The following is a 14,936-nucleotide window of genomic DNA, read 5'->3' as shown; positions in this document are numbered from 1 at the left end:
TTCAAAAGTATTAATTACAATATATTGTTTAATAAAAAGTAATAGGAATAATTCAAAAGTATTAATCCAAAAAATATGTCCTATTACTTTTTATTAAACAAGATATTGTAATTAATACTTTTGAATTTTGATATGGGCTACTTATCTATGTAGATGTTTGTAGTGGATCTGTTGGATTTGGAAAGTAATCATTCAACCTTAAACAATTTTATATACAAACTGAGAAATCCTTCTACCTTAAACTATTTATAAGCAATTTTACAAATATGCAATTTCTTTTAAATTGTTAAGTGTTAATATTCTGAATTGAAAACAATAATAATAAATGTGAAATGACCATATACAAAGTAAAATATATACAAACAGAAATTTATGATTTCAATGTTAAAAGCATCACCATCTCCTCCACTTCCACCCTTAAACAGTGTCATTATTTTTTCATTTAAATGCATTTATATGTTTTATTAACAATATTAATAATACAAGTTCAAAAAATAGTATTCTTATTTATATTTTTAATAATAATAATAATAATAAGAGTTTTGTTTGCAGAAAAGTCCTAATGTTTTTTTACAGAAAAGTCATAATATTTTTGTTTATAGAAAAGTCTCAATATTTTGGGTTAGTTTACGAAATAGTCCCAAATTAATTTGATATCGGTTTCAACCGGTCAAAAAGGGGCAAACTTTAAATTTTTGCTGGTTTTCAGGACTTTTTCATTAAAAAAAATCTTGGGACTAAAGTGTAACTTTTCCGTAAATATTGAGACTTTTCTCACAATTTCCCTAATTGTTATTATATATTTTATAAAAAAAATATATCTACCCTAATAAATAAAGATAATTTTGCCAAATGTCAACTTCTTATTGAATTTGACACATGTCATTTTTTTAAAATTTTAGAATTAATTTTTTCCACTTGTCATTTTTGTATTTTTTTTATTTTTTATTTTGACTTTCACCTATTAAATGTCACCTCATATTAATTAATGTGAATTAACATATATAGTAAACCTTCCATTTGTGAATTCTTATTTATATTAATATATTAATTAATTCCATTTGTGAATCTATATTAATTAAGACAAAATTACATAAATGGTCCTTGTGGTTTACTCTATTTATTGTATTTATTTCGAAAATTTACTTTAAAAAATGCTTTATTTTTACACCTTCATATTCAGCACGATTATTTAAAACATTATAATAAATTTTTATTAGTATAGATTGAATTACTTACTTATTCATCATTTCGTTTATATTTATTTCAAAATTTTACTTTAAAAAATACTTAATGTCTACATCTTATATTTAATTTTTATAATCAACCCGTGTAATACATGGGTCTCACGCCTAATTATATTACTATACATTCTATAAACATCAAAAATCAAGATACGTCATAGTATCATACCCCTTTTATTAAAAAGCTTTTAATTCTTTACATATAAAATTACTCGTAAAGTTATGGCATGATCCAATGTTCTAAAGGATCTTCCTAACTGCCACTTGCCTTATTTCACCTGTCAAATCTCCTTTCGCCAATCATATTTCACCAGGTCATTAAGATTAAGAAGCACAAAATGAAAGAGGCATCCTTCATGTTTCCATAAAGTTAACCACTTTGTTTGATAATAAATATAAAAATATATTTCAATAAACATGTATTAAAAGCTTTTAAATTTTGGAAAAACTGTAGTTAAGTTTATGATGAGAACTGCTTTTGAAGTGCTTACGCCTTACATTATGATGAAACTTAATTTAATTACACATCAATTTGACTTTGTAATTGGATGATATCATGGATGATATCAGTTACAACTTATGAGTGACCAAATTAATAGGTTAAATAGGATGTTAAAATAAACTCTTTTCTATAAAATTGAAAGTCTATTAGTTTAGATACGTTTCTTATCCTATTCTTTTTATAATTATTTCAAACTAGGTATAAGACCCATTTATTACATGAGTTTATTTAAAAGAAAAAAACTAAATATAAAATTATAAACATTTAAGAAGTTTGAATTTAAAATGAAAAAATTATTGAATTATAAAAATTGATTTGTTTTTTTTCTCTAAATTTAAACAAATAATTTAGATAAACAAATAAAGAAAATTAATAAAGCTTTAATTTAGTAATTTTGATATTAAAAAGAAAGTTCATTAACGAAATTAATATGCATTTATTATTGCATTTAAATATTATGTGAAATTTAATAAAATAGAAAAATCATGTGAAATAAAAATTAATTCAAAATAACCACAAAATGACATTTGACAAATTGAATGAGAGTCTGACAAATGGAAAAAAAAAACATTCATTTATTAGAGTAGATATTATAACTAATTAATATACTCCGTATTAAATACGTTTAAAAAATATTTTTAAAGTATTGTACATTAAATCATTAGAGAAATTATACGCATTTAGATGCACTAGTTAGCATTGCTCGTATTTTTACAATCTTTGCCCAAAATGTATTAATGTATTAATGTGTCTTCTTCACTTCCCTTTTTTCTAGACCTTATGCGTGATAAAAAGATAATAATTTTTATAGTTTAGAGATGATTGAAAAATGAAGTTGAAAGAGAAAAAAAAAATTATATGGCGTTGATGTTGAAAGATTGGTGGAGGGATGGAAATATCTCGAGTCCCAGCCTGTTAATTAGACCTGGTAATGGAGCAGGTTTGGAGCGAATCAATCTTGATCCAAACTCGTTTAACAAATTTCAAAAACCGATCCAAACCCGCTCTGTAACCCACATGATTTTGAATAATCAAACTCATACCTCTATCCACCAAATCAACATATATTCAAACTCATCCCATAACCCATAGTTTGTTTTGGATAATCAAACACAAATGTTTATTTAGAAAACGCATTACGTACTCAAGGACTTTCGATTGGAATTAAATTACAATTATAGTAACTTCTGATTGATTTTTGATTGTCGAATGCAATGATAGAGAATAGAAATTGCAAAACTTTCTTCCGATAGATAAATTACTTTATTGATATATAAATGAAATTAGTGATGCTTGATGAAATATTAATGAAGTGATACTGTGATTATTGGTAGAAGACTGAAAGTTTAGAAGACAACTCCTCAAGTTCTATATAAAAATAGTTTGGTCTTTGGCTTTTGCCCTTTGGACTTGTGTTTGAAATTAAAATTAAACTTTAAACATGATAAAATATAAACGTATAATTCTAAAATTTATACGGAACGGGTAAACGAATATAAAATTATGCTTCAAACCCATTTAATTCTTAAGGGTATGAATCAGATCATAATCAAAACACGCTCCGTTGCAACGCCTACTACTAATAGAGGTTGTAAGGTTAAAATAAAATGGATCTAGTAATTTAATAACCCAAATTGAGATTAATTTTTGGGTTAATTTTTTTGTTAGATTTTAATAGAATTTATCGGTTCAAATAAAAAAAAACCCCTTATAAATCAATCGTTTGACCATTTGTTGGTTATATATAACTTAAATTGGTTTTTAGTTAAACAAGTTGAGACGTACAATCATCATTAATATCAAATTTACGGTCATATGGTTTGAGTGTTTCGAGCTAGATAGAAAATGAAATAAGTGTGAAAATATATTTTTTGATTATTAATTAAAATTTTTCAAAAGTTTTCAACTACATAAAATATAACAAGTTGTATACTATATAAAAAAAATTAACTTCGTAGTACTGATAATTAGTAATAATATACACCGTGTAATATATATATATATATATATATATATATATATATATATATATATATATTACACGTTGTATATTATTACTAACTAGTTTATAACCCGTGGGAACCACGGTTATAAAATTAATTAAACTATCATATCAAAAAGTCAAAATTATTAATTAATTATTTTAAATAAATTATTACTTAAAAGATATTTTTTTAGTTATATAAAATTATAATCGTTGATTTAAATAAATACGTGAAGTTATATCATCTTATAATATGTATTAATTTTATTTTATTTTTCAATCTAATGTTATCAATTTAATATAATTAGAGTGAGAAAATTTAAAATTTAAAATTTAAAATTTAAAATGAAGAATCAATTATTAATTTAATGTAATTAAAGTGGAAAATTTTAAAATTTAAAATGGATAATTATCATTACTACGAAGTTAATTTTTTTTATATAGTATACAACTTGTTATATTTTATGTAGTTGAAAACTTTTGAAAATTTTTAATTAATAATCAATATATATATATATATATATATATATATATATATATATATATTAGGTGGAAGACCAATTTATTATATGAGTTTATTTAAAAGGAAAATTAACATTTGAGAAGTTTGAATTTATAAGAAAAATAAGAAAAAAAAATTTGAATTATTAATATTAAAATTAAAGTGTTTTTTTAATTAAATAAACAATTTAGATAAATAAACAAAGAAACTAATGAAGCTTTAATGTAAAAATTTTGAAATCAAAAGGAAAGTTAATTAATGATATTGATATGCATTTATTATTATGTTTATTGTAATTATTATATTTACATACTTTTTTAAATATTATGTGAAATATAATAGAATGAAAAACAAAAAACAATAAAATGACATGTAAAAAACTAGTTTAAAATAACCATATAATGATATGTAGCAAAGTGAATAAGACTGTAACATGTGACAAAAAAGTTTTTTATTTTCTTAATATATATATATATATATATATATATATATATATATATATATATATAGAGAGAGAGAGAGTGAGAGCCAAGTTCAAATGTTTCTAACATCTATTGTTTGATAGAATGCACCAATAAGAATTTAGTAAAAAATAAATTATTAGTTAATCAAATAAAGATAGATATTAAGTGATTTCCATAATTATATGTATATTAAATGATATCCATAATTATAATTATGAAAACTAATTAAATTCGTCATTAATATCAGCAATAATATTCTTTCAGAATTAATCTGCATCTAGGTTTTTATGCATGGATTCGTATTTTATTTCATGACCTACTCATTCGAAATACAACAAAGTTGCCTGGAAAATTGAGAACAATAGTGTATTCTAGCATAATGAGAGTTTATTCTACAAAAATGAAAGTATATTCTAACAGAATAAGAGTGTATTCTCGTAGAACACACTCTTGTTCTTCATATTCCATGCTACTTTATTCTATTTCGAGTGAGTGAGTCCATAAACAAAACACAAACTCATATATGAAAACCAATATCCGAATTCATTCTGAAAAAATATTATTTCTGACATTAATGACGAATTTAATTAGTTTCCATAAAAAAGAATTATAATTATCGATATCATTTAATATACATACAATTATGGAAATCATTTAATATCTATCTTTATTAAATTAAATAATTATTTAATTTTACTAAATTCCTATTAGTGCATTTTAGCACACAATAAATATAAGAAACACATGAACCTAGCCATATATATATATATATATATATATATATATATATATATATATATATATATATATATATATATATATATATATATATAAGGTGTAAGACCCATGTATTATATGAGTTTGTTTAAAAGAAAAAATAACATTTGAGAAGCTTGAATTTATAAGAAAAATAAGAAAAAAAAATTGAATTATTAATATTAAAATTAAAATGTTTTTTTCTTTTAAATTTAGATAAATAAACAAAGAAAACTAATGAAACTTCATTGTAGAAAATTTAAAATTAGAAGAAAAGTCAAATAATGAAATTGATATGTATTTATTATAATTATTATATTTACATATTATTTAAATATTTTGTGGAATATAATAAAATGAATAAAAAAACATAAAAAGATATGTGAAAAAAAACTAATTTAAAATAACCAGAGAATGATTTGTAGCAAAATGAATAAGACTGTGACCTGTAACAAAAAGTTCTTTATTTCTTAGAGTATATATATATATATATATATATATATATATATATATATATATATATATATAGGGAGAGTTTTATGAAAACTATATTATTAGGACAATACATGTTGGAACCAATGAAAACATAACAACATATCACTTTAGAATAAACTATATAAATAAATTCTAAAAATACATTAATTATGAATAAAGAATTGGACGCGTGTCACCTGATCAATAGTTTATATGTTGTCCTAGTTATGCATTGTTCTATATATATATATATATATATATATATATATATATATATATATATATATATATATATATATATATATATATATATATATATAGAGCTAGGTTCAAATGTAGATGAACATCTATTGTATGAACGTGTGGACAGTGTTATTCTGTGAGAATGACAAAGAAAATATGTTGTTTAATAATATGAATACGTTCAATCTTACATAACTATTGTTATTATCACACATTCTCACTAATTAAATCGTCTATAAGGTTATTATAGACTTTTTATTATTATTCTCATTCTGTCATAATGTTGTCGGAATGTTTATTGAGTCGTATTCTGTCAGAATGATAATGAGTGAAAAACGATTTGTGAGAACAAAAATGAATAAAAATTAGTGAGAATGCATGAAAATGACCATATTTTTGTAAGGTTGAACGTATTCGCATTAATAAACAATGTATTCTCTTAGTAATTCTCATAGAATCACACTGTCCACACGTCCACACAATAATTGTCCATCCACATTATAACCTAGCCCTATATATATATATATATATATATATATATATATATATATATATATATATATACATAGGTTCAAATGATTCTCACATATATTGTGTGTTACAAATGCACCAATAAAAATTTAGTAAAAATTATATGTATATTAAATGATATCTATACTTACAATTTTTTTATGGAAACTAATTAAATTCGTCATTAATGTTAACAATAATATTTTTTCAGCTTGAATTCGTATCTAGAAGAATGAGAGTGTATTCTACCAGAATGAGTGTCGTTATTCATATTCCATTTAACTTTATTATATTTTAAGTGAGTGAGTTCTGAAACAAAAAACGAACCCACAAATAAAAACATAGATGCGAATTCATTTTGAAAAAATGTTATTGCTGACATTAATGACGAATTTAATTAGTTTCCATAAAAAGAGAATTATAATTATGGAAATCATTTAATATATTTTTCATTTAATTAAAATCTTATTTAATTTACTAAATTTCTATTGGTGCAATCTAACACACAATAAATATAAGAAACACATTAACATATATATATATATATATATATATATATATATATATATATATATATATATATATATATATAATTTTTTTATTAATTAAATTTATTGGTCTACTTTTTATTATAACACTTATTACGTAATACTTATACGGAGTATTAATTTTGAATATTATTTAAGAAACGTCTATAAGAAAATAAATTTGTTGCAATCAAATGTATGCACACATGACATTTCTAGTTTAGTTATCCATTTTCTTTGTTTTTTGGAACGACGGCTATATATTAAAAACGAAAGCTTAATAAAAATGAGCAAAAATACAAATTAAGATAGAATTGGATGATGAACCCACACATTCCATTTTTTTTTTTTTTTTTGCCCTATTGTTTCTAAAAGAAAAAAAAACATGACAATGTTATCAAATTCATTTTTTATTGTATTGTTACAACATGCATTTTTTCTCCTCTCTATCTTTATAAAATAAATTTTTCGTAGAGCATAATGTTGAAATATGAAGTTCTAGAGAAGTTCAAAACCACAAAAAATTTGTAAATTGTAAGTCATTTTTCATTGGTCATTATAATCAAAATATCACCAAAATGTCAAATAACAGTAATTTTTTACATTTTATGTCAAAACAAAATATCACCAAAATATGAAATTTTATAAAAGAAAATTAGAAATATACTTTATTAAAAAATGTGAATAAATAATTTTTTTTAATAAGTTTACGTGTTTTGACAGTTCATGTAAATTTACAAAAAGAAAATACTAGACAAATATAAATTTTGTATATAAAAGGGGTAAAATTAGAAATGAAATTCTGTTGTAGCATAAATATATAAGTTTATAAAGAAATATATTTTTTTAATCGAAAAAAATGATATAACAATAAGATAGAATTAAGCAAGGTTGTCAAGATCGGGATCCTACATAGGATCGTTTTTGGGTTTGCAAGATCGGGATCGGGATCCTAAGATCCTACAAAATGAAACATAATTTTAATTTATAATTTTAATACATGAAAAGTATTTTAAACATTCAATTTTTTGTAAAAGTTTTAAAAACTTCAAAATATTAGTCATAAGTCACAACATAAAATGATAAACGGTAACTTGGTAAACGGGTAAAAGACATAAAGTGGTAAAATGTTTTCATTTGCAAAAAAAAAAAAAAAATAAATAAAAAATAAAAAATAAAAAATTCAAGGAAAGGTAGGATCGGATCGGATCCCGATCCTACGATCTTACGATCCTACCCCAAATACGACCCGTTTACGATCCGGATCGTTTTTCATACCTAGGATCGTAGGATCGTAAGATCCTACGATCAGGATCGCGATTTTGACAACCATAGAATTAAGAATGATGTATTATTTGTACCATCTTAGGGGTGTTTCGATAGGAAAAAAAGAGGGTGTTTATTGCTTATTATTACTTATTTCCACTACAATAAGCTAAGTTTAAGTGTTTTGATAGAAATTCTTAAAAATCAGAGAGGGATAAGCTAAATAAACTAATTTTATTAAGCATCTCTCCCTTTACTTATTATTAATTGCTTATTCCCACCGCAAATCTACTTTAATAAGTAAATGTTTTTTTTGTCACATGTCACATTCTTATTAAATTTGACAAATGTTATTTTGTGATTATTTTGAATTAATTTTTATTCCAGATATCATTTTATGCTTTTTCTATTTTATTAATTACACATAGTATTTAAATGCAATAATAAATTCATATTAATTTTCTTAATGAACTTTCCTTTTAATTTCAAAATTACTAAACTAAAGCTCCATTAATTTTCTTTATTTATTTATCTAAACTATTTGTTTAAATTTAGAGAAAAAAACACTTTAATTTTTAAAATTCAATATTTTTCTTATAAATTCAAACTTTTCAAATGTTTAGACTTTTATATTTAATTTTTTTTAAAATAAATCAAGTAATAAATGGGTCTCTAAACTAATAAACAAACTAATAAACAATCTAAATAACCGTTAATAAAGTCGTAGATGGTCTTAAATTCAACCTCTTAAAACTTATCAGTCTCGATAACTTCTTAAAACTTTATCATTCTCGATTCGTTAGCAGTTCAAGATTGAATACTCCACAGAGTCACCACTGTGACATTTACCACGTGGCATATCATTAGTAGGTTAACAGCGGTAGGCTCCACCTTCCACTCCAAAAAAGAATATATAAAGCCACTCCACCTCCATCTATCTCCTACAAGCTCCACCTCCTTCCTTCTGCTTACTCCACGGTACCGCCATCTCCGCCTCCGGCCACCGAGCACAGAATTAAAAACTAGAAATTTATTACACACTTCACAAGGCTACAAAATGGGTACCGGAGAATATGACTACCCGAAATCGAACTTCGAGCAGCAGCCGCACAAAGTTGCCATTCCGCCACCGCAACCATTCATAAAATCGTTGAAGAGCACCGTGAAAGAAACATTTTTTCCCGATGACCCACTGCGCCAATTCAAAAACCAGCCTCCTTCACGAAAATTCGTACTCGGAGTTCAGTATTTCTTCCCCATTTTCGACTGGGGATCTCGTTATAATTTGAGTTTCTTTAAATCCGACATAATTGCCGGTATCACCATTGCTAGTTTAGCAATCCCTCAGGGGATCAGCTACGCTAAGCTCGCCAACCTCCCGCCGATTCTCGGCCTGTGTAAGCTCTTCAAACTTTTCCAGCGTTATTTCACCTCTATCAATTATCATGGTGGGTTTAGACTTCGATATAAATTACTGAGAGAAAAAATTGTATTTTTTTTTTTTTTGTTGAATTTTGCAGATTCGAGCTTCATTCCTCCATTAGTCTATGCTATGATGGGAAGTTCGAAAGATTTAGCAGTGGGGACGGTGGCAGTAGCGTCGCTGCTGATAGGTTCCATGTTAGGTGCGGTGGTGAACGCCAATGAAGACCCAAAGTTGTATCTTCAGTTAGCTTTCATGGCAACGTTCTTCGCCGGAGTTTTCCAAGCTTCATTGGGAATCTTTAGGTTAATATACAGATCTTCAAACACATATTTAATTAAAAATAAAATGAAGGCCTCTCAACACCATAATCGAATCCATGCAGGCTTGGGTTTATCGTTGATTTCTTGTCACACGCGACGATCGTAGGGTTCATGGGTGGCGCTGCGACGGTGGTTTGTTTACAGCAGCTGAAAGGAATATTGGGTCTCGAACACTTCACTCATGGCACTGATCTTGTCTCTGTGTTGCGATCTGTCTTCACTCAAACCCACGAGGTTCTTGAAATAAATTATTGATTTTTTACTCCCTTTATTAATTAAAAAATAATTGACTTTTAATACGTTTTACATGTTATTAATACTAATAAATTAATTCTCAAAACTACAGTGGAGGTGGGAGAGTGCAGTTTTGGGCATTTGCTTCTTGTTCTATCTCTTGGTTGCTAGATTTGTTGTAAGTATTTATTTTTTAATACTATATATTTCACTTCGTTGGTTTATATATATAAACACGAATTAAAAAATAATCTGTAATCTGAAAACTGATGTACACAGAGTACAAAACGACCAAAGCTATTTTGGATATCGGCAATGGCTCCTTTGACATCGGTCATCTTGGGGAGCGTTCTTGTTTATCTCACCCATGCCGAGAAACACGGTGTTCAAGTGGTTAGTTTCTTAATTCAGATAACCAAATTTTTATATTTGACTATCCATTCTATATTTCGTCCATAGTACAAAAAATTGTTATTATCTGGGAGAGTTATCAAAATGATAAACACGATAATACTGGTAAAAGATTCTGGATCTACTATACTATCCAAACCGTGTGTCATCAGATATATGTCATTATCTTACATCCGACATATTTCGGACAATTTTCATAAAGTCGACTATTGGTCAATAAGATTCTTTCACAGTTTCTTTTGTATCCCTTAACTTTAAAAAAAAATTATAAATACAATAATTAGTTATATGTCTTTTGTGTAAAATACAGATTGGGGAATTGAAGAAAGGACTAAACCCTATAACAATAATGGACTTGTCTTTTGGGTCTCAATATCTATCTACGGCAATCAAGACCGGCATCGTCACGGGTGTTATTGCTCTTGCTGTAAGTCGTTTGTCCTCTATGCTTTACCACTTGTACTTTCAATTATTTCTTCCCACTTGCATTTATTTCCAAAACTTCTAAAAAAGAAAAAAAAAATGTTCAGAGTCACGGGACTATTTGTTTGATCAAAAATTGGGTAGCAAAATATTCCATAAAATCAAAAAGTACATGTACGATACAAGTCATTACAATATGTCTATAGTGATAAGGGGTAACAGTGTAATTTTTGCATTCCATTTCAAATTTTGAAAAAAAAAAAACAAAAAATAAAGTTTTATGGAGTACATGAGCACTGTTTTGATCAAATTTGGATTAAACACACATGTTACATGATTTCATGGATAAGGTGCAAGTCATTAGGGAGGGTCTATCTTGAGGGATAATAATGTAATTTGCATTCCATTACCTAACTTTCACCCCAATCCCAAAAAGAATCATATTTAGAGCATATAGTACAAGTCATTATAGCATATTCTCATCAGGGGCAATAATGTAATTTCAAACAGGAAGGAATTGCTGTGGGAAGAAGCTTCGCCATGTTCAAGAACTACAACATTGATGGAAACAAGGAGATGATTGCTTTTGGCATGATGAACATAGCTGGATCATGCACTTCTTGCTACCTCACCACTGGTGTGTAAAATTACCATTATACCCTTTTTCGATATCTTTGAGCTTCCGGTTTAAGTTACATATTTCTTTTACTAAACCAATATAAATTATAGGTCCATTTTCGCGTTCGGCTGTGAACTTCAATGCGGGATGCAAAACAGCGGTTTCAAACATCGTGATGGCAATTGCGGTGATGATCACATTGTTGTTCCTGACACCACTTTTTCATTACACACCGCTTGTTGTGTTGTCTTCGATCATCATTTCAGCAATGTTGGGTCTTATTAACTATGAAGAAGCTATTCATCTATGGAATCTCGACAAGTTTGACTTTGTTGTGTGCATGAGCGCGTATTTTGGGGTGGTATTTGGGAGTGTTGAAATCGGATTAGTCATTGCGGTATGATTTTTAATTAATTACATATAAATTATAATACAGTCTCATGTGTTTTCAGTATTTTAATTTAGTTTAAACGGGACAATTGTAGGTTGCATTGTCATTGCTTAGGATACTCCTATTTGTCGCGAGGCCAAAAACATTTGCACTAGGTCACATACCTGATTCATCGATCTATAGAAGCATCGATCAATACCAAAACGTGAAAACTGTCCCAGGAATCCTCATACTTCAAATTGATGCACCAATTTACTTTGCTAATGCTGGCTACTTGCGTGAAAGGTATAATTATTCAGCTCATCGAGTTAAAATGCTCAAAAAAACATACCCTTGAATGATTTTTTAATTTCAAAATTTCGCTATTTGTCAGAATTTCAAGATGGGTTGATGAGGAGGAAGACAGATTGAAGACGGCAGGGGAGGATAGCTTGCAATACGTCATACTTGCACTGAGTGGTAAGTGACCACCAACTGAGTCCTATATTATATGTAGCTAGTTTAGAAAAAACAAAAAAAAAGTAAAAATAAAAAAATATAGATTGAAAAATAACATCGTGGTCGTTGCAGCGGTGGGGAATATCGACACGAGCGGGATTACAATGATGGGAGAGGTTAAAAAGGTTATGGAAAGAAGAGGACTAAAGGTACTAATTAATAACGATGTTTTAATGTTTTATTATATATTTAAATCTGAACGATGTATGGCTAAATCTTGATGTGTTACATATGATAATCTTGTATAGTTGGTTTTGGCGAATCCGGGAGGAGAGGTGATAAAAAAGATGAATAAAGCAAAGTTGATAGAAGTCATCGGGCAGGAATGGATATATCTAACGGTAGGAGAAGCCGTTGGAGCCTGCAACTTCATGCTTCATACATACAAAAATGTCGAAAAGTCGGGTTCAAGTGGATCATCGTTGGGAAAAGAGACGCAAAGTGACAGTAATGTTTAATGGACGTCGTTATAAGAGCATTTATTAGTTTTTGTCTTGAGAGGCGTATTCATGCTGATAAATAATTTGTATATTGATTAGCTCGTTTTGTCAAGTTCTTCTAATTTTTACGAGTAGAACGTTCTCTTTCAAGTAAAATGTGCAAGGAAAACGGATAATAATTACCGAGTTACGAAATGGAAGTAAGGGCTCGTTTTCAGCTACCATTGTCAGATTTACACATTGATATATACGTCTTATATCAGAAATTATAAAGCGTTAATATAAAAATGATAGTACAAGCATATTTACACCATACATATTGACATTGAAATATATCTCTAAAACTTAGCGACAACACATAACATACAAACGTCATTAATCACATTCTAAGGAAATTACGGGATTGTACAGAAAGAAAGTGGTGAAATAGTTAATTATGCAAGTAAAAAACAGGTAAAAATGCAATTAGTTATCAACTAATTATACATATTTCTCGCTATAGATTGTGATAATAAGAGAAGATCATATGATTTGGTGGTCAAGGCCTTTTCTGATGACATCTATTCGAGATTGTTGAGCATGTTAATGAAGCCTTCCTCTTATGCTCCATGGCTAGGAATGTCTGGAACCTTCCATAGTGAAGGTGCCCTCTTTTGTAGGATGTGTGTTTTGGCACCTTTTCTAAAGTCTGCTTATGTTTTGCTTTCTTTGAAGTAAAAGATGATTGTTTTGGTATTGTTTTTTTTTCTTGATCGAAGGGGTATCCCTTTTTTATCGAAAAAATATATCTTATAGTAGTTTGATTAAAAATATTGTGTGTATGTGTATATATTCTAATATCTAAAAGTAAATACAAATAATACTTGCCAAATATATTTGGGCTTTAAATTACTTAAATTGCATGATGGTATTTTGGGCTTATAGAGTATCTAGTGACTAGTCCATGTTTTTAATTAGTTTAAAAAATAAATAAAGCCCAACCGCTTATACCTTTTTTTTTATTTCTTTTTGTACGGGTCAAATTAGAAAGAAAAAAAAAAGGTAAACTTAAGTTATTTATGTTTTAATGATTAGCAAAAGGAGAATAAAAGAAAAGGGGTTTTAACCCCACTGGAACGATCGAGAGAAAACTAAAATACACACTCGTATATAATATATGTGTCTTGAAATCAAAACAAGACACGGAGATCATGGATTAAAAATGCAACATAAAATGTTTGTATGTGTGTTCGGGTGCAACAAATGAGAGAGAGAGAGAGAGAGAGAGAGAGAGAGAGAGAGAGAGAGAGAGAGAGAGAGAGCAAACTAAAGAAGAAAATTGTAGGCGTGGCTATGTGGTGGTGCTAGAGTGGCACAAGAGACTAGCAACGGTTATAGTGTCTGGACTTCGTGAAAATAACCCCACACCAATGTTATGTGTGTAAACTAATGAACAAAATATTGGTAGAGTTTCATTATTGAATAATAAAAGAGTACATTATAATGAAAGGGAAATACAATATAAATAGGAAAGTTAATTAGGTTAAACATAGTTATTGGTCAAAAAGGTCAAACATGACCCAAACCAGAAAAATGCCTAATAACTTTATTATTAGGTTAACACCCCCCCCCCCCCCCCCTTTTTTTTTTCTTTCTAAAACTCATACAACAATAAGCATTGAGAGTTTGTCAATCAGAAAATGAAACTGATGAGCAGTCAAGG

General features: G+C 27.4%; 1 protein-coding gene across 1 annotated transcript; it reads left to right on the top strand.

The window, feature by feature from the left end:
• Window positions 1-9,398: 9,398 nt before the first annotated feature.
• On the top strand, window positions 9,399-13,458 carry LOC145136401 (sulfate transporter 3.1-like). Its single transcript, XM_079070521.1, has 12 exons — window positions 9,399-9,869; window positions 9,993-10,200; window positions 10,281-10,452; window positions 10,565-10,630; window positions 10,732-10,845; window positions 11,174-11,290; window positions 11,797-11,923; window positions 12,016-12,302; window positions 12,391-12,581; window positions 12,670-12,755; window positions 12,867-12,943; window positions 13,043-13,458. The coding sequence occupies exons 1-12, from the start codon at window positions 9,530-9,532 to the stop codon at window positions 13,250-13,252; spliced, it is 1,995 nt and encodes a 664-aa protein (XP_078926647.1). The 5' UTR covers window positions 9,399-9,529; the 3' UTR covers window positions 13,253-13,458.
• The last annotated feature ends 1,478 nt before the right edge of the window (window positions 13,459-14,936 follow it).

This window comes from Lactuca virosa, chromosome 9 (genome assembly GCF_052849685.1).
Source record: "Lactuca virosa cultivar CGN04683 chromosome 9, Lactuca_virosa_CGN04683_v6, whole genome shotgun sequence".
NCBI classification, from domain to species: Eukaryota; Viridiplantae; Streptophyta; class Magnoliopsida; order Asterales; family Asteraceae; genus Lactuca; species Lactuca virosa.
This window is presented reverse-complemented; position numbering and strand designations above follow the sequence as displayed.

Excerpts from the sequence above, each read along its gene's own strand:
- LOC145136401 (XM_079070521.1), top strand. The coding sequence starts at position 9,530 with ATGGGTACCGGAGAATATGACTACCCGAAATCGAACTTCGAGCAGCAG. Across the intron at positions 10,201-10,280 it reads GCTTCATTGGGAATCTTTAG|GCTTGGGTTTATCGTTGATT; the intron begins GTTAATATACAG and ends GAATCCATGCAG. Across the intron at positions 12,303-12,390 it reads AAATCGGATTAGTCATTGCG|GTTGCATTGTCATTGCTTAG; the intron begins GTATGATTTTTA and ends GGACAATTGTAG.